The 20,502-nt window shown below is 43.3% G+C and overlaps 1 protein-coding gene across 1 annotated transcript in view; it reads left to right on the forward strand.

Moving 5' to 3' along the window:
• Positions 1 to 20,502, forward strand: part of trpv4 (transient receptor potential cation channel, subfamily V, member 4) — a 149,508-nt gene that overhangs the window by 52,151 nt on the left and 76,855 nt on the right. The window contains exons 3-4 of the mRNA XM_063034220.1: positions 4,971 to 5,143; positions 10,627 to 10,779. Coding sequence (XP_062890290.1) covers positions 4,971 to 5,143; positions 10,627 to 10,779 — 326 coding nt within the window. The remainder of the gene's footprint in view (positions 1 to 4,970; positions 5,144 to 10,626; positions 10,780 to 20,502) is intronic.

Here is a 20,502-nt window from a genome sequence, read left to right on the forward strand (position 1 = left end):
CTCATTCTCAGGAAGCTTTCTTTGACACGGCGGATCTTCCCCATCACCTCTGAGCTATTTTAAACACTCAAGCATTGAGAGTGACTGTCATGTTCTTAGTGAAAGTATGTTTCAGATGCTCGGTTTCTCCAGTGAGCCATTCATAATAAAAGGTTAATTCCTTCATGAAGGGGAACTTTTCTTCAGCTGTTATTTTAATGAGTTCATTCAACTATTTATTTTAATATGCTCAGTGCAAATACCACAGCTTGAGTTCAGCTTTAATTTTTCACCCGGTTTATATGGAGATTTTTGTGTTTGGAACCAATTATTTCCTGAACAACCTCCAAAAGATCTCTGAAAACACTTCCCTTAAAATAGTCACCTGTATGATGAAGTTTTCAAAAGTTATTTTTGGAATGGTCAGGGACAGTTACTGAAAAACAACTTTATGCAGGAGCTCCCTGGGTCACAACAGAGGTTTCTCCCCGAGGAACTGTTCGTAAGCCAGAATGGTTCTCACGTCAGAGATGTGAGCCTGAGCTGGTTCCCACACAACCTGCAGCTGGGAACGAAAGGGTTAAGATATGAGGAGCGTTTGATGGCTCTGGGCCTTTACTCACTGGCGTTTAGAAGAATGAGTGGGGATCTCATTGAAACTTATTGAATATTGAAAGGCCTAGGTAGAGTGGAGAAGGAGCGGATGTCTCCATTAGTGGGTCTTGGACCAGAGAATACAGTCTCAGGATAAAAGGATGTCCTTTTAGAACAGAGATGAGGAGGAATTTCTTTTAGCCAGAGGATGGTGAATCTGTGGAATTCTTTGCTGCAGACAGCTATGAAGGCTAAGGCATTGAGTATATTTAAAGCGGAGGTTGATAGGTTCTTGATTAGTAAGGGCGTCAAAGATTACGGGAGAAGGCAGGACAATGGATGGATTCGATGGATTGAATGGCATAATTCTGCTCCTATGTCTTATAGCAAGGGTTCCCAACGTCTTTTATGCCGTGGACCCCTGCCATTAACCGAGGGGCCCCAGGCTAGGAGCTCTTGTCTTGACTTGTGGTCAGCCCTGCAGTAGTTGGCTAATCCAACTCACTGATCTCCCAAACGCTCACTTATACCTGTGGGCTGTACTCGACACAGGCGTTTGTAATCTAGAGAGGACCTGTATGGTGCAGTCAATATAGGAAAATGGTTCAAACCATTTTAAAGGAGTTATTTACAATCAAAATTTGACACCAGGCAACTATAAGGAGAAAACTAGAAAGGCTCATTTAGGGAGGGAGGTTTTTAAGATTTGAGAGGAATAGCGAAAGACACAGAGACTGGTTTAGGAACAGAAGCTGATTATTTACTTCCTCTGCAATCTTTCAGTATCTTTTACACTTGATTCTGCAATGTTACTGTTTTGCCTTGTTCTACCTCAACGCCTTCTGTAATGATCTAATCTTTATGAACAGGTTGCAAGACAAGCTTTTCACTGTATCTCAGAACAGTCAATAAATCAATACAACCTATAATTTAGCCTCTAAATATTATTTTGAATTTTGTTATTTAAAACTAGTTTTTACTTTGGAAACAAGAAGGATGAGAGGTGACTTGAGAGAGGAGTAGAAGATGATATGAGGCATAGATCGAGCAGACAACTAGTGACCTTTCCAGGGCAAAAATGACAAATATGAGGGGCATCATTTTAAGGTGATTGGACGAAAGTATAGTGGGTGGGACAATGTCAGAGGTCGTTTCTTTATACGATGAGTGGCAGATGCGTGGAATGCCCTGCTAGAGATAGATACATTAGGGGCATTTAACAAACTCTTAGATAGGCATATGGATGATAGAAAATTGGAGGGCTATGTAGGAGGGAAGGGTTAGATTGATTTTGGAGTAGGTCAAAAGGTTGGTATAACATTGTGGGCCGAATGGCCTGTACTGTGCTATGTTCTATGCTCTGATATCTCCACATTCAACACTTCTATGTTTTATGTTAATTGGAATGAAAATGCTCATGTGTGACCTGCAGATATTATTTTAAACAAAATTATAATATACTAATTATTAAGAAATACAAAACCAAACATTGCTCCATCATCCCGCCAAAGACCCCAATGTTTGTACCAATCTCCTTCCTCCAGCCAACTGAAGCTCGGAATCAGAAGGACCTCAGACTCTCAACAACATTCATTTGTCGGCCACAGCTACTTGTACCTGTCTCCCCATCAGCATCTGCTGTTGCTGATGGGGAGACAGCTGCCCTGTGGTATACGAGGTAAATAGGCTCCTGTAGCCTCCGGTGGTGGGGTAGAGATACGTCTCTACCAAAGGAGGTACTCCTTCCCTCCACTAACATGCAGGTCTGCAGGTCACCCTTGGGCAAGGTGTAGCACCTGCTTAGCACTCGATCAGGGTCACGTGAACCCATGGGAGCAGGTGGTGGATGGTCGTATGAGCAGTTGGTGCATATCACAAGTCCTGGTTATGTGACCACTGACACAAGGCAGACAATCTCTGAAGAGTATTGATAATGGCTGGGGTCACCCATCTTGTAAAGACAATGCCCAGAAGAAGGCAATGGCAAACCACTTCTGTTGAAAAATTTGCCAAGAACAATCATGGTCAAAGACCTTGATCGTCCATGTCATACAACACGGCACATAACGATGATGAGCTTCAGCTAGAAGAGCGAGGGTCGAATAATTCTGCTCACAACCTAGGGCTCATTGAATGGCATTTCTTTCCTCCTCCTCTGAAAGTGTTGCTTGAGCCAAAATGAGAAAATTTAAAATGTGATGGTTGCTATCCAGTATACTCAGGTGTTGCTGTTCATGTGAGACTGGTGTTCCCAGTTTATGACTTAAAGTTAAACTGAAACTTGTTGCTGACCATTTTCCAATTTTACGATTATATGTAGATCACAAACCTCCTCCCACCCACCTTCATCTAACCTGAATGTTAACCCGCTTTTACATTTCCCCTCATGTTTATATAGTTGCTCCTTAGATACACCATATCACAAAGAACGGCCTGTTCTAACCAGGGCCTGAAAACTGCGCAGAATTTTAATTTTTTTTCTATTATGCGCATCAAACAAACACAAACCACAACTCACAACACAAGTAAACAATGTCAGGCAGTCAAAACAACTGACAGGCACAATGACAAAAGTAATATGTTTTGACTAGATGGCTTTGGTGTTCAGCAGGCTGGCACTTTATTAACAATGAGCTACTGGCTTCCATTCTGTGTTTATTGTTACAATTTGTAACTGTGTTGTAACTTGAAACAATGACAATGTAATCACGTTAAAGCTCTAAAGTGCTTCAAAGTAAAGGTTATGGTATGTTTATTATTTAGAAAATTTATTAATTATATTCATTAGTACAAAATTAACTGTGGGGTATTTCACAATTATATTAACATAGATTTCAAAATTATATTAGCATAATTTCATAAATTATTATATAAAAGAAAGTTCCTGCTGTATGACAACAAAGACTATGTGCACAGGAGCATTTCATTTAATGTGTGGCTGTGTATCTGTGCAGCTTCGAGGGAACAGTGTTAGTATGTTCTTCCCTTGACCTTGTAGGTTTCCTCCTGTTTTATAGGACATGGAACATTACAACTCAGTACAGGCCCTTTGGTCCATGATGTTGTGTCAACCTTTTAATCCACTCTAAGATCAATCTAACTTTTCCCTCCAACATAACCCTTTATTTTTCTATCATGCATGTGCCTATCTAAGAGTCTCTTAAATGTCCCTAATGTACCCCTCTTCCACCAGCCCTGGCAGCACGTTCCACATACCCACAACTCCTTGTGTAAAAAGCTAACCTCTGACATTCCCCCCTATACTTTCCTCTAATCACCTTAAAAGTATGTCTCTCTGTATTGCTCATTTCCACCCTGTGAAAATGTCCCTGGCTGTCCATTCTCTCTACGTCTCTTATCATCTTGTACAGCTCTACTAGGGCATCTTTTTGTCTTCCTTCTCTTCAAACAGAACAACCCTAGCTTGGTCAGCTTACTTCCTTTCTCACACCTTTCAAAGACGTAAGGGTCAGTGGTTAATGGGTGTAGTTGAGCAGCCTAAGTACTTTGGACTGGAAGGGCCTAAATAAATATAAAATAAGCATGATTTTGTACAAGGATAATACAGCATAGTGATCAAAGGAAGAACACTGGCTAAACTTCCTACTTCCTGCTCCCTGGCCAGTAGACAGTGAGGCAACTGTATTCTCCCCACCATTGCCTGCACTGGAATTAACCTCAGCAGTAGATCAAAGCTCAAAGTAAATTTATTATCGAAGTATGCATATGTCACCATTAATTTTCTTGCAGGCATTCACAGTAGAAGAAAAAAATACAATAGGATCAATGAGAAACTACTCACTGTGACTGACAAACAAGCATTTAGCAAAATAAGACACTAAGTGCAAATACAAACACACAGATTAGTTAATAGCACTGAGAACATGAGCTGTAGAGTCATTGAAAGTGAGTTCGTAGATTGTGGAATCAGTTCAGTGATGAGGCGAGTGAAGTTATCCATGACTTTCAGAAGCTGAGGTTTAAAGAGTAATAACTGTTCCTGAACCTGGTGTTGTGTGACCTCCTTCCCAACGGTATCAGCTAGATGGGGGGGGTTACCTGATGATGGATGCTGTCTTCCTGTGACAGTGCTCCGTATAGATGTACTACAGGGTGGGAAGGGCTTTACCTGCGATGAACTGCTGCACCCACTGTTTTTCGTACGTGTTTTCTTCTTGGGCGTTGGTGTTTTCATACCAGGCTGTGATGCAACCAGTCAGGATACTCTCCACTGCGCATCTACGAAAGTTCGTCAAACTTTTAGATGACATGCAGAATCTGCACAAACTTCTGTGAAAGGGGTTGAAGTGATTGAGGAATTGAGTACTCTGTTAAATGCAAATGAATCACCTCAATCCAAATCTCAACCTCATCATGCCTTTTCCATTTTGTCCTAGTAAAAACAGCCCAAAGGTAAAAGCTCCTGCACCTGAACCACCTGCAGTTGTGAAGGTCTTTAACAGGGCGCTTCTGTTCGACACTGTGTCGCAGGGATCCGTTGCTGAAATGGATGGGCTGCTTGTCTTTCTACTGAGTCAGAAGAAACGTCTAACAGATGAGGAATTTCGAGGTAAGGTGAAACTATAATCACTGTGAGAAGTTCATAACCGTAACAGCTCAGAGAACCTACTCTGATGCTCCCCTTCTTACCACTTAAAGGCAATTCCCAAGAAGATTTGTTCCTGAGGACAATTTTATGCAAGGCAAGATAATTTAGGAGAGAAGTTCCCCTTTTCTCCTAAAAAGATGGCTGGGTGGAGATTATGAATTCCTTTTTTAGTAAAAGAACCTGTTTACAAATTCATTACACCCGTAGCACATGGCTGGAAGGAAAGCAATGTTTCGGGAATATTGTAAACAAACACTTGAAAAGGAATTTGCGATTGCTACACATGATTGACATCCTGACCTTCATTGCCACCATCTGAAAGCTCTGGTAGTCCCCACCTGTTAACACTGTAGTGATACCTTCAATACTTAGATATAGATTTTTAGATTAGATTATGAGGACACGCAGTCCTCTTTTATTGTCATTTAGTAATGCATGCATTAAGAAATGATACAATGTTCCTCCAGAATGATATCACAGAAACACAAGACAAACAAGACTGAAAAACTGACAAAGACCACATAATTATAACATACAGTTACAACAGTGCAAAGAAATACCATGATTTAATAAGAACAGACTATGGGCACGGTAAAAAAAAGTCTCAAAGTCTCTCGAAAGCCCCATCATCTCACGCAGACAGAGAAAGAAGAAAAACTCTCCCTGCCATGGGCTTCCAGCGCCGCAAACTTGCCAATGCAGCACCCTGGAAGCACCCGACCACAGCCGACTCTTGAGTCCGTCCAAAAACTTCGAGCCTCCCGACCAGCCCTCCGACACCGATGCACCGAGCACCATCTTTGCCGAGCGCTTCGACTCCGGTCCTGGCAACAGGCAATAGGCAAAGCCGAGGATTTGGGGCCTTCCCCTTTGGAGATTCTCGATCGCACAGTAGCAGCGGCAGTGAAGCGGGCATTTCAGAAGTTTCTCCAGATGTTCCTCCGAACTTCTGACGTCTGCCTTCATCAAATCAGGATTGTGCATGCATCCTACCTACAAATACGATATCATTTCGGAGCAGCTGCGCGCGCTGTGTCGTGCTGCCATCTTCTCCTCCCCTTAAGTGAAAACAATTAAAGGGACTGCAGATATTTTAGTCTGAAACAAAGGAAAAAAGATTCTGGAAGAACTCAGTAGGTCAAGCTGCATTTGTGGAGACAATAGATGTATATGATTACAGGAGATGGGATGTTATGCTGATATTGTAGTTTAAGACATTGATGAGGCCTAATTTGGAGTATTGTGTGCAGTTTTGGTCACCTACCTACAGTAAAAATGTAAACAAGGTTGAAAGAGTACAGAGAAAATTTACAAGGATGTTGCCAGGACAAGATGACCTGAGTTACAAGGAAAGATTGAATAGATCAGGACTTTATTCCTTGGAACATGGAAGATTGAGAGGAGAATTGATAGAGGTATACAATATTATGAGGGGTATAGATAGGGTAAATGCAAGCAGGCTTTTTTCACAGGGTGGGTGGGACTACAATTAGAAGTCATGGGTTAAGGGTGAAAGATGAAATGTTTAGGGGAACATGAGGGAAAACTTATTTACTCAGAGAGTCATGAGAGCGTGGAATGAGCTGCCAATGCAAGCAGAACATGTGAGCATGATTTCAACATTTAAGAGAAGTTTGAATAGAAGCGTGATTAGTAGGGGTATGGAGGGCTATGGTTCCTGCCTCAAGACTTGAGGGGGGGTGTAGGAGAGGAAAAATTGCCAGTGTATGGCAGCACGAGTGAGTTGTTCAACAAGGGGCTTGGAGGTGGTAGGTGGAACCAGAAAGGGAGATCATAGGAGAGTTGAACAAAGGGAGAAGAAATTCTAGGTGGACTGGTGAGTGTGTGGGTAGGAGAAACATACCGGGGTGTGTGTGTTTCCTGAAATTGGAAAATTCAATGACTATACCATTGACAAGCTACCCAAGTGGAATCTCAGATTTTGTTCTTCCAATTTGTGATTGGCCTCTCCATAACACTGGAGAAGGCTGAGGATCGACAGATCAGCGTGCAAGATGGAAGGAGAATTAAAATGACATTCATCCTAGATTGTGGAGGTGGTCTATCATCATCTTTTGAAGAGCTTTTACGGATGGGCAGTAAATGTGGTCGAGCCACATCCCATAAAATAAATTTAAAAATTGTGGGGTAACATTAATCCAGTGTATATTTAGCTCAAATCCCCAATTACGCATGCAGTTCACATCACCTAGGAATCTACAGAATACTGTGCTATAGCATACTTGGAACATCAAACCACTCAATCAGGAAGATACAAAACAAGTCAAAATTGTAAAATTTCATTAAACTGGGGAGCTTTAACAAATTACACTGCAGCATGCCACAGGCTGTTATTTTCTTGAATTCCCAGGGATAATTATTAACTTGTGCTGCTGTTCGAAAAAAGGGAACAATTTTTTGAGACATTTCTTCTTATTTTAGACAAAACATATATGTACTTTGCCTAAAATAAATATGTTTATTGTCCATTCTTGAACACAGAATTACAGCCCTAAATCACAGATCGGTTACGCTTTGATGATAATGTCAAAGTTTGGAAGCCACAAGGAATGTTGATGCATAAACTGACATATCACTTAAGCTCCAGTGGGTGCTAAAGAAGTTCAAAAAAGAGGGCACGGAAGCCAAAATCATCAGATTATGCGGTGGCAATTTAACTGTCTGCAGTGTGGCATGGGTAGCATAAAGCCAAAATCGGTAATAGATAGAATTGATGTTGGGTGAAATTGGGGAATTGTTGTTGGATGAGATAGGGATTGACGTTGGATGAGATTGGGAATAATGTTGGGTGAGATTGGAATTGACGTTGGTGAGATTGGGATACACTTAGGGTGAGATTCGGATTGACACTGGGTGATATTGGGATTGATGTTGGATGAGATTGGGATTGATATTGGGTGAGATTGGGAATAAAGTTGGGTAAAATTGAGATTGACTTTGGGTGAGATTGGGGCTAAGTGGGATAAAATTAGAGTTAACGTTGGATGAGATTGCCATTTGCATTTGGTGAGACTGGGGTTGACGTTATGTGAGATTGGGGTTAAGTGGGATGAAATTGGGCTTGATGTTGGGTGAGATAGAGATTCACATTGGGTGAGATTGGGATTGATGTTGGGTGAGATCAGGATTGATGTTGGCTGAGATTGGGGTTGATATTCAGTGAAATTGGGATTGATGTTGAGTGAGATTGTTGGTGACATTGGGTGAGACTGGGATCAATATTGTGTGTGATTGAGGTTGACATAGGGTGAGATTAGGATTGACATTGGGTAAAATTCGGATTGACGTTTACTGAGATTGGGTTTGACGATGGATGAGATTGGGGTTGATATTTGGTGAGATTGGAGTTAAGTAGGATGAAATTAGGCTTGATGTTGCGTGAGATTGGGGTTGACATTGCATGAGATTGGGGTTGACGTTGGGTGAGATTGGGAATAACGTTGGGTGAGATTGGGGTTGATGTTGGACGAGATTGGGATTGACATTAGATGAGATTGGGATTGATATTAGATGAGATTGGGATTGACATTGGATAAGATTGGGAATGACATTTGATGAGATTGGGGGTGACGTTGAGTTAGATTGATATTGACACTGGGTTTGATGGGAGTTGAAATTGGATGAGATTGGAGTTGATTTTGGGTGAGATTGGGGTTAATGCTGGGTGAGATTGGGGTTAATGCTGGGTGAGATTGGGATTGACATTAGGTGAGATTGGGTTTCACGTTGTGTGAGATTGGGATTGACATTGAGTAAGATTGGGAATGACATTTGATGAGATTGGTGTTGCCATTGGGTTAGATTGGGATTGACACTTGGTTTGATTGGATTTGAAATTGGATGAGATTGAGGATTAACGTTGGGTGGAGGTTGGGATTGACATTGGGTGAGATTGGGGTTGTGTGGGATGAAATGGGGGTTGACGTTGGATGAGATTGGGGTTGACTTTGGGTGAGATTGGGGTTGAAGTTGGACGAGATTGGGGTTGACGTTGGGTGAGATTGGGCTTGATGTTGGGTGAGATGGAGAATCACATTGGGTGAGATTGGGATTGATGTTGGGTGAGATCAAGATTGATGTTGGTTGAGATTGGGGTTGATATTGAGTGAAATTGGGATTGACATTGAGTGAGATTGGAGTTGATGTTGGGTGAGATTGGGCTTGATGTTGGGTGAGATCAAGATTGATGTTGGTTGAGATTGGGGTTGATATTAAGTGAAATTGGGATTAATGTTGAGTGAGATTGGAGTTGATGTTGGGTGAGATTGGGGTTGACATTGGGTGAGATTGGGGTTGACATTGGGTGAGATTGGGGTTGTCGTTGGGGGAGATGGGGATTGATGTTGGGTGAGATTGTTGTTGACATTTGGTGAGACTGGGATCAACATTGTGTGAGATTGAGGCTGACAGGGTGAGATTAGGATTGACATTGGGTAAGATTGGGGTTGACGTTGGGTGAGATTGGAGTTGAGTAGGATGAAATTGAGGTTGATATTGGGGTTGAGGTTGGATGATATTGTGGTTGAGTTTGGGTGAGATTGCAGTTGACATTGGGTGAGATTGGGGTTGAATTTAGGTGAGATTGAGATTGATGTTGCGTGCGATTGGGGTTGATGTTGGATGAGATTGGGATTGATGTTGGGTGAAATTGTGATTGACATTAGGGAAGACTGGGTTTCTCGTTGGGTGAGATTGGGAATGATGCTGGGTGAGATTGGGATTGACGTTGGGTGAGATTGAGTCTGATGTTGGTTGATTTTGGACAGGACAAGTAGCAAGAGGAAACACCATGTCCACTTTCACTCTGTCAAGGTTCCCTCAAAATATTATACATTACCCTCAACTAAGCAGCGGATGTATGCCTAGCCTCTTCAAACTTTTCTGATAAGACAACCACCCCTCCCCCCAAAAGGTTTTTGAACTCTTTCCAACCTGTAAATATTTGTCCCCATCTAAGGATTGTACACCATTGTCCAGATTTAGTCTCACCTTTTCCTGTGTAACAGAAGTACCATCTCTCTACTTTTCTATTTAATTCTCCTAACAAAAGGTTCTGATGCAGAGTTTTGGCACAAAGTGTTTACCATCTATCTGCTTCCACAGATGCTGTTTGACTTGCTCTCACTAATACGACCATCCATCACCTGCTCCTATGGCTTCACGTGACCCTGATCGGGGCGCTAAGCTGTGCTACAACTTGCCCAAAGGTGACCCGCAGGCTAGCGGAGGGAAGGAGCACCTTACACCTCCTTCGGTAGAGAGGTGTAGGGTGCTCCTCCCCAGTCCCCATGTACTTTAATATGCCGAATAGACAGAAAATCTGATTAAAGCTATGTGTCGCACAGGCAGTTAACTGCAAAGCGCAGTAATTAAGCACACTGACAATTGAGACTAACAATCCTTTCTCTCTTTCTCATTCTTAGAACCTTCGACAGGAAAAACTTGCTTACCAAAAGCTCTGTTAAACTTAACCAACGGGAAGAATGATACCATTCCAGTGATGCTTGAGATTGCAGAAAAGACAGGAAACCTTCGAGAGTTCATCAATGCTCCATTCCGGGATGTGTACTACAGAGGTGATAAGGCAATGGTTGTTGACATATTGATAACTCAACTCTCAAGTCAGATAGAACATCTCACAGGCACGAACTGGTGATCCCTGTTCATGAAGTTGCTTTCTTTTGGCCTGTTCTGCTAGCATTAGCCAGCTTTGGTTAATGTCAAGACGGACATTATTGGTATAACAAGTGAGCAATAGGCTTTTCTGCTGTGGAAGGATCAGCAATAGGGTGACTCTATCCAGATTAAGGCTTTGGAAATCTAATTGCTTTGTGATGAGAGATTCTTTTACTTGGTTCCTTACGCAGATACTGTGCTAGAGGGAGGGTCTGTTAATATGAAAACAGGCTCCTGAATTGGGAATTATCTGTCTTCTACACTCACTTCCACAGGGACACAGGACGATGTGACTGAATGTCCTTGGATTAATGGGCAGCTATGAGATGGCTGAAGGAGGGGCTGGTGGCAGGTGTCACCTTCTCCTTTGGTGCTTCTGTTCCTCTTTTATTTGGAACGGATCCCCAGATCTGGCGGATGCTCCTATTTCTTATGTTTGGGCTAAGGACAATCTTGTCACCACTTGATCTATTGCATTTCTGTTTTCCTGTGAAAGCCCACAAGAAAATGAATCTCAAGGTAATATATGCTTCAAAGTTCAAAGTAAATTTTATTATCCAAGTTCATACATGTCATATACATCCCCGAGATTAATTTTCATTTTCCTGTGGGCATACTCAACGAATCTACAGAATAGTGGCTATAACAAGATCAATGAAAGATCAACCAAATTGGAGAAGACAACAAATATAAATAAGTAGCAATAAATAATGAGACCATGTGAGAATGAGATAGAGTCCTTAAAGTGAGATGTTTGGTTGTGGGAACATCTCAATGTATGGGCAAGTGAGTGTAGTTTTCCCCTTTGTTTCAAGAGCCTGATGGTTGAAGAGTAGTAACTGTTCCTGAACCTGGTGGTGGGAATCCTGAGGCTCTTGTACTTTCTATCTGATGGCAGCAGTGAGAAGACAGCATGGCCTGGGTGTTGGGGATCTCTGATGATGGATGCTGCTTTCCTGCAACAACGTTTCATGTAGATGTGCTCAGTGATTAGGAGGGTTTTACCTGTCATGTACTGGGCCAAATCCACTACCTTTTGTAGGATTTTCCATTTAAAGGCATTGGTGTTCCCATATACATACTTTGATAATTAATTTACTTACTTTGAACTCTGGTCTTGATTAGACCAAGCTTGCCCTGGCTTCTACTGCCCTCACCACAGTAGGGCACTGTCTCCACGCCAGTAGTCTTTGTTGGGGTGGACAGAGCAAAACTATTGTTGCGGAAGGTGGTGTTGAAGGCTGTAGCTGTGGTGTCGAAACTCAGTACAATCTGTGGGCTTATGACTGCTCTTCCACTGTGATACAAGTAGCCCAGAAGGGCTACAGCGTTTTCAGGCAGCTTTGGCGAGAGAATGTGAAACGAGTAAGCTCCAAGAAGCTTTGCTTACTCAGTGTTTTCTCATCCACCCATGGAGATCTTCGAACGTTGCATTCCCCTACAAAAAACGGAGGGCCAGGCAGAGGGGGTGGGTTAGATTGATCTTCAAGCAGGTTAAAAGTTCGTGCACTATGCTGTAATGTTCTGCCTTCTACGTTCTCAGAATCTCCTATCCCAAGCATCAATTTCTGTTAGAAAAAGAACATAGAAAGGACATGGAACGGATTATCACAAAAATGTAGCGGTTAATACAACGCTGTTATGGATTGGACCGTTTCAGAGTCCATTTCCGGCGCTGCCTTTAGGGAGCTTGTAGGGTCTCCTTATGAGAGCGTGTGCTTCAGTTTCTTCCCACAGTCCCAGGTCGTACCGGTTTGTGGGTTAATTGGTCATTGTAAATTGTCCTGTTAGGCTAGAGTTAAATAGGCGGCTCATCGGGCTGGAAGAGCCTGCCTGTGCTGCATCTCTACATAAATAAATACGCACAGCACGGTGCAGGCCTTTCGGCCCACAATGTTGTGCTGACCCGTTAACCTGCTCCAAAATGAGAATCAGAATCAGATTTAAAATCACAGGCAAATGTCATGAGATTTATTTTTATGTGGCAGAAGTACATAATAAAAACTAAATTACAGTAAATATATATATATAAAAATTTTAAATTTAATAAGTAGTGCAAAAAAAGGAAAAGAAGTAGAGAGGTGGTGTTCATGGGTTCAATGTCCATTCGGAAATCTGATGGCGGAGGGGAAGAAGCTGTTCCTGAATCATTCAGGCTCCTGTACCTCCTACCTGAGGAGGACATGTCCTGGGTGATGGGGGTCCTTAATGATGGATGCCACCATTTTAAGGCATCGCTCCTTGAAGATGTCCTGGATACTAAGGAGGTTAGTGCTCATGATGGAGCTGACTGAGTTTGCAACGTTCTGCAGCTTATTTCAATCCTGTGTAGTAGACACCCGCCCCCCACCGATACCAGACGGTGGTGCAGTCAGTCAGAATGCTCTCCACAGTACATCTGTAGAAATTTGCAAGTATCTTTGGTGACGTACCAAATCTCCTCAAACTCCTAATGAAATACAGCCGGTGTCATGTCATCTTTGTAACTGCATCTGATCATTCTAACATGAGAAAATCTGGAGCTGCTGGAAATCCAAACAACAATCATTCTAATCCTTCCCTCTTACATAAACCCTCCGTTTTTTCTTTAATCTATCTAAGAGTCTGTTAAATGCAGTGAATATATTTTCCTCTGGAACCAACCCTGGCAGTGCGTTCCATGCACCCACCACTCTCAGTGTAGAAGAACTGCCTCTAGCATCTCCCCTACGCTTTCCTCCCAACACTTTATGCCCCATTTCCACCCTGGGAAAACCTATCTGGTTGTCCACTCGATCTATACCACTCCTTTTGTACACCGCTATCAAATCACCCCTCAGCTTCCTTTGAAAGCAGCGGTTGCTAACCTGGGGCTGAGTGGTATTGGTCCATGGCATACAAAACGTTCTAAAGGAAGGAGAATAAGGGAAGGTGGCCATGACAATGAGAGAACGAACAAGCATTTTCCGAAGGGTCAATTCAGAAATGTACAGAACTGTTTTCTGTAGAAAATGTGAAATGCTCTTTATTCATGTTGACAATTTTAGTGGATAGAACCGTCCTCCCCCACCTCTGCTTGCCTGCTAAAATACTTCAAATGATGGCCAAAAATGAGGTCATTAAAGTTATGACTTCCAAGCAACTTGGGACACAGTCAATTATTTATAACTCTACTGATGTGGAGCATTCATTATAGTGTAAACTCTGGGTGGAAGGGCAGAGAGAGCCAGCATTTCCCAGCACAGTCCCTCCTTGGAACAGAAGCCCAGTGTTGGATCGTTCTGAGTCTGTTTCAAGGTGGAGTTTAACAGTGCCCAGTTCTAACTTGCATTTGGCACCAGGTCTCAGTCCCTTCCTGAATAATCAAAGCCTGTTCAGTTAGCAGCCTCCAACCTTGACACCCACTTCAAAGAACTTACCATAAAACCGGGTCTCTGTGTTGAGTGGGAGGAGGGACAGGGTGGAGAGTTGGAAATCAAAACCCTGCAATTTTGTGTGGTTTTGTTTCTTCGCAGTAATGAGAGCTATCAGACTTGTGCACCATTTGGGCGGAGAGGAGCAGGGTTGGGGAGGGGACAAGGAAAGGATGCCTCATTTTTAACTTTATTCACTTTGGGTGTTTCTGGCATTGCTCTTGACAGTGAGGAGGGTCAAAGCACACTTATTATCAAAGTGTGTATACAGACCACAACCCTGAGAGTTGTCCTCCCACAGGCAGCCACGAAACAAAGAAACACCATGGAACCGTTCAAGAAAACATCAAACGCCCAGTGGGCAAAAAAAGACAAAATTGCGCAAACGGCAAAAAGCGAGTGAACAACACGTAGGATATCGAACATCAAACCAGGGGTGGGAGTCTCAATAGTGTTGCAATAGACTTAGATTCAGATTCAGGTTTATTTATCATGTGTACATCGAAATGTGTAGTGAAATGCATCGTTTGCATTAATGCAAGGATGTCCTGGGGGATCCACACAATTGTTGCCCACATTCTGGTGCTACCACAGCGTGCCCACAATGTTCAGCGGAACAACACAAGTAACAACAGCAAAACAAACCCCTTTCCACACCCTACTGTCCCGTCCCAGGAGAGGGTACCTTCAGACTCCCAGACATCAGGCTTTTGACCTCCAGACAAGCTGAGCCAGGGGCTTCAATCTCTGGGCTTCTACCTCCCGACACACCAAGCTTTGGATTTTAACCTTTGGTTGTGCCCAAGCTTTGGACTTTAACCTTTGGTTGTGCCCAAGCTTTGGACTTTAACCTTTGGTTGTGCATTTGATTTCAATTTATCAACCACCTCTGATCATGGGTTTGACCTTTAGGCCTCGACTCCAGTACTCCCTGACTACAGGTTTGACCTTTGGGCCTTGACTGCTGGACTTGCACCGTCCTATGACCCTGATGACCTGGGAAGGATCACAGGCCCTCATTACTCCTGCCAATACGGACCTCCGATCCGAGACTGGGGGAACCTGGGGATGGCCAACCTGTGGATTGCTGGTTTCCTCACCACCTGCAGACTCGACCTCTGGGATTGCTGACCTTCGACTGTGGACACTGAACACTGGCCCCTGACCTCTAACTCTCCCTCATCCCTGTCCCTAAACCCTAACCTGACCGCTAACTCCCAGCGCTGCTCTAAAAACCATCACTTCCAGCCTAAATATCAGCTAAGTCTGAGCCACAGTATCGATGGGCATCACAGCGCAGCACCATCTTGCCCTGAATTCTCAGGACTTAGACTCAGAGAAAAAGGAGGAGTGATGTTGCGTTTCTACGTCACGGCGCCGTGGGTCTAGTGAAGGTGCTGGCCTGTGACTGATGATCTTGGAGTGGTGGTGGGTGGTTGTAGAGTGTAGTGTTGAATGTCACAGAGTTAGACAGCAGGAAAACAGGCCCTTCTGCCCTACTTGTTGATGGCAGCCAAGCTGCTGAACTGAGCTAGTCCCGTTTGCCTGTGCCCAGTGGGGAGTGGGCTAAGGGAGAGTGGCCAAGATTGTTGGACAGGGGAAATCTGAAGCAGAGCAGGTAACTTCTTATATTAGCCCGTGCGAACTGTTATCCTGCCTGGTCCCATCAACCTGCTCCAGGACCGTAGCCCACCCCCCACCCTTCCTATCCATGTCCCAATCCAAACTTCTCTTCAGTCTTGCAGTCGGACCCACATCCACCACTTCTGCTGATCGTTTGCTGCACACTCGCAATACCCTTTGTGTGAAAAACATCCCCCTCAAAATACAAAGTAAATTTACTGCCAATGTACATACACACCTCTGATATTCATTCTCTTGCAAGCATACTTACTTAATGAATCCATAATAGAATAGTAACTGTAACAGAATCAATGAAAGACCGCACCAATTTGGGCATCTCAAGATCCCCTTAAATATTTTTCCTTTCACCCTTAACCTATGACCTCTAGTTCTAGATCAATCTCTGTGGGAAAAGCCTGCTTGCATTTACTCTATCTACACACCTCACAATTTTGCATGCCTCTGTTGTCATGAGAGACATAGCTGGAAGATATGAAGACGTCCTTTATTTGACGCAATTTACAAGATTAGCAGTTAATGTTAATTAGCAGAGAGGTCTAGAGAGAGTTGGTGTGGAGAGGATGTTTCCTATAGTGTGATTGTCTAAGACCAGAGGGCACAGCCTCAGAATACAATGACAATCCCTTTAGAACAGAGATGAGAATTGATTGCCACAGATGGCTGTCTAGCCAAGTCATTGGTTATATTTAAAGTGGAGGTTGATAGGTTTTGATTAGTAAGAGTGTCAAAGATTATGGGACAAAGCAGGAGAATGGGATTGAGAGGGATAATAAATCAGCCATGAAGGAATGATGGAGCAGACTCGATGGGCCAAATGGCCTAATTCTGCTCCTGTGTCTTATGATCTTATGCAGGGGTTCCCAACATTTTTCATGCCATGGACCAATACCATTAAGCAAGGGGTCTGTTGCCTCTAGGCTGGGAACTCCTGGGCCCTAATGCCTTTACATCCTATGGCCCGGAAAGTAAAGTGACAAAAATGTGCCCTCACACTCATCAAGGCCCACATGGTCGAGGAAGGAGGCTCGTGATTTCCCTTTGACAAAGCTACACCTTCTGACCGCTGGGCCAGAACGTCAGCTCTTTTGGCCAGGTAATCCTGAAAACGGAAATTCAACAAGCACTATCAGATCCCAGAATCCTGTATTGATGGATCAAATAACTCCCAATGCAGGTTTATCGTTTCAACAACATACCAGAGATTATTGACTGGTAGAGTATTTTCAATAATTTGATAAACAGAGTCATTTTTGGAAGCTCTTTAAATATACATATCAATAAAAATGTGAGATATCTTTATATAAAACTGTAATCATAGATTCACAGAGATACATTGTATGTTTTTAAGATTATTTTCTTTGGATTAATGATCAATACAGAAGATGACAAGGTTCATGGAAAGAAGGGTTGCTTATTTAATATGCCCTGTTCGCATCTCCTGAAGGCAGAACTCTTAAATTAAAAATAATCCCTCTATTTTATCCTCTGAAGTTATCCTTCCTACTGAAGAGGACTAGAGTGGTCTGCTGGACTAATTCCATTTCCTAAATAGATGGAATTGCTTGTCCTCAGTTATACTCTGTCTTTAATCTATTTCTTTTTTCCTTCTCCCGGAATTTCACTTGGCTTTTGTGTGGAATGATAATGTGATTCAATGAGAATAAAAGAAAGACTTTAACTTGCATGTTGCCTTTCAACTTCTCTGCACATCCCCAAGTACTGAAGTGCCTTAAAACCAAATGAAATGCCTTTGATGCGTTGCTAATGCGTAAAGTGCAGGAAGCATGGCGTAGTCAACATGCTCCCACAGACAGCAGTGTGATTATAACCAGAATCTGCTTCTACAGCCCTTTTGGCTAGTACAGCAAGGAGAACCTCCCCGGCCCTCTTTAAAATAGGGGCAGGGAGGACAGACAGGACCACGATTTAGCACCCCATCTGATGGTAGGCATCTCACAGTTCAAAGTTAATTTAGTAACAAAGTATTTATTTATTGAGATACAGCACGGAGTAGGCCATTCAGCCCTTCCAGCTGCCCAGCAACCCCCCGATTGAACCCTAGCCTAATCACAGGACTATTTACAATGACTAGTTAGTCTACCAACTGGTACATCTTTGGACTGTGGGAGAAAACTGGAGCCCCCGGAGGAAACCCACGTGGTCACGGGGAGAACGTACAAACTCCTTACAGGCAGTGGAGGGTCTGTATACGTCACCGTATACTACACTGAGATTCATTTTCTTGCAGGCATTCACAGAACAAAGAAATATAATAGAATCAATGAAAAACTACACACAAAGACAAACGACCAATGTGCTAATACAATAATAATAAGTAAATATTGAATGAATAACACTGACAACACGAGCTGAGGAGCCCTTGAAAGTGAGTCCATAGGTTATGTTCAGTGTTGAGGAGAGTGAAGTTATCCCCACTGGTTCAAGAGCCTGATGGTTGAGGGGTAGTAACTGTTCCTGAGCCTGGTGGTGTGGGTCCCGAGGCTCCTGTATCTGCTTCCCCGTGGCAGCAGTGAGAAGAGAGCGTGAACTGGATGGTGGGGTCACTGATGATGGACGCTGCTTTCTCGTGGGAGAACTCTTTGTAGATGTTCCATATTTGCACCATTTTTTTAATTTGTAAATTATAGTGATTTTATCTCTTTGCACAGTATGGTGTGCAATGAATTCACATCGTGTAAGACAGAGACAATAAACCTCATTCTGATTTGGATGTGAAACCTGGAAGGCTGCAATCCAGGGCCCACCTGGTCACTGTGATCATAAATGGTCCCTGTTGAACTTCTGTAGAGCCCGACTGCGGCAAATCTCAGCTTCAGGTTCATTTATTTATCGCGTGTCCATCTAAACAGACAGTGAAAGTCGTTGTTTGCATTAACAACCACCAGTCCTTGGCCCTGGACCCTCACAGTCGTAGACATTGAGCCTCTAACCTCCAGGCCCTGGACTGGACTTGCAGACATCAGGCCTCTGACCCCCATATACACCGATCTAGGGGCCTCGACCTCTGGACTCGCCAACTTCAATCTTTGACCTTTGCGCTTTGATCTCTGGACTTGCGGATCCCTGGACTTTGACAACTTGATTAAACCCTGGATCACATAACTAGCATCAGACTTTGTAGAAATACAGTGAACTCTTTCTCCTTAAGAGCATTAGACTCATTCATTAACTTTAGACCAGATTTACGGGCCATTGAGGAAGAAACCTGGGTCAGTACTGCCTCTGCAGCAGCTGTGTGCTGCTGTTAATCCAGCTGGAGAAAATTCAAATGCCTACTGAGACCAAAGGGACAATATCATAGAAAACAATTCTCTTTAGGACTGGGCTAGATTTCTACCAGTGTAGAAACCCTCTTCAGCACTTATAAACAAATGTATTTACTTCATTAGGAATCTATTTATTTTAATGTTTTACAGCAATCAACCAATTCCTTTTGCAGTAGTAGACTTTGAGCGTCGAATGTGGGATTGGCTGGGTTCTGTCCCGTAGTGCTACAGGACGGTGCAGATTTGTTCAACTACAGCATGTCCATGTTTACCATGGCAACCAGAGCCAATGTGCTGTAAGGTGGACTTCCATTTAACTACAGGTTGAAGTAAGCTAAAGGTTTGGTGTTGCTTTATTTGTTTACTGTGGACTCCCTCTAAGCTGCGTGGGTGTGCAGCTGCACGGTAACTGAAATGCCCCCACTCACATAGCCTTTGTAGCCATGCAGCTGGAAAAAGTTTGTGAAACATGAAAGATTTTCTTTATGTATTCTATCTTGTTGTTAATTTGCTATTATTTGTTTAATAAGATACAGCACGGAAGAGGGCCTTTGAGCTACGCCAAGCAGTAACCCCCTGATTTAACTCTGGCCTAATCACAGGACAGTTTAGAATGACCAATTAACCTACTAACCGGTACATCTTTGGACCATGGGAAGATAGCAGGCCACCCGAAGGAAACCCACACGGTCTCGGGGAGAATGTACAAATACCCTTACAGGCATCAGTGGGGATTGAACCCAGGTCCCTGGTACTGTAAAGTGTTCTGCTAACCACTACGTTACCATGCACATACCCTTTAAATAATAAATAAAACCAAAAGTATTGATTTTTCAATTTTCATTCTAAATATTCATAGCGTGCATATTGCAAAAAAACATTATTTAAAGCGTTGCACAGTTTTCAGGCCGTGTAAAAAAGTTTCCTGCTTAAAGCAATGCTTAGTCTGCACAGCTACAAGGAGGAGCGAGAGGGAACGTTGATTCCAGGTCTGTGTTTGGCATCCATGTTGCATTTGCTCTGCAAAACAGTATGAGTGCAGGACGGTGGCTCGCATAACACAATCCAGGTCCAATTCCTGTCACTGTCCGTACGGAGTTTGCACGTTCTCCCCGTGACCGCGTGGGTTTCCTCGTTCTCCCCGTGACGGCGTGGGGTTCCTCGTTTTCCCCATGACCGCGTGGGGTTCTTCGTTTTCCCCGTGACCGCGTGGGTTTCCTCATTCTCCCCGTGACGGCGTGGGTTTCCTCGTTCTCCCCGTGACCGCGTGGGTTTCCTTGTTCTCCCCGTGATGGCGTGG

This window comes from Mobula hypostoma, chromosome 27 (assembly GCF_963921235.1).
Source record: "Mobula hypostoma chromosome 27, sMobHyp1.1, whole genome shotgun sequence".
NCBI classification, from domain to species: domain Eukaryota; kingdom Metazoa; phylum Chordata; class Chondrichthyes; order Myliobatiformes; family Myliobatidae; genus Mobula; species Mobula hypostoma.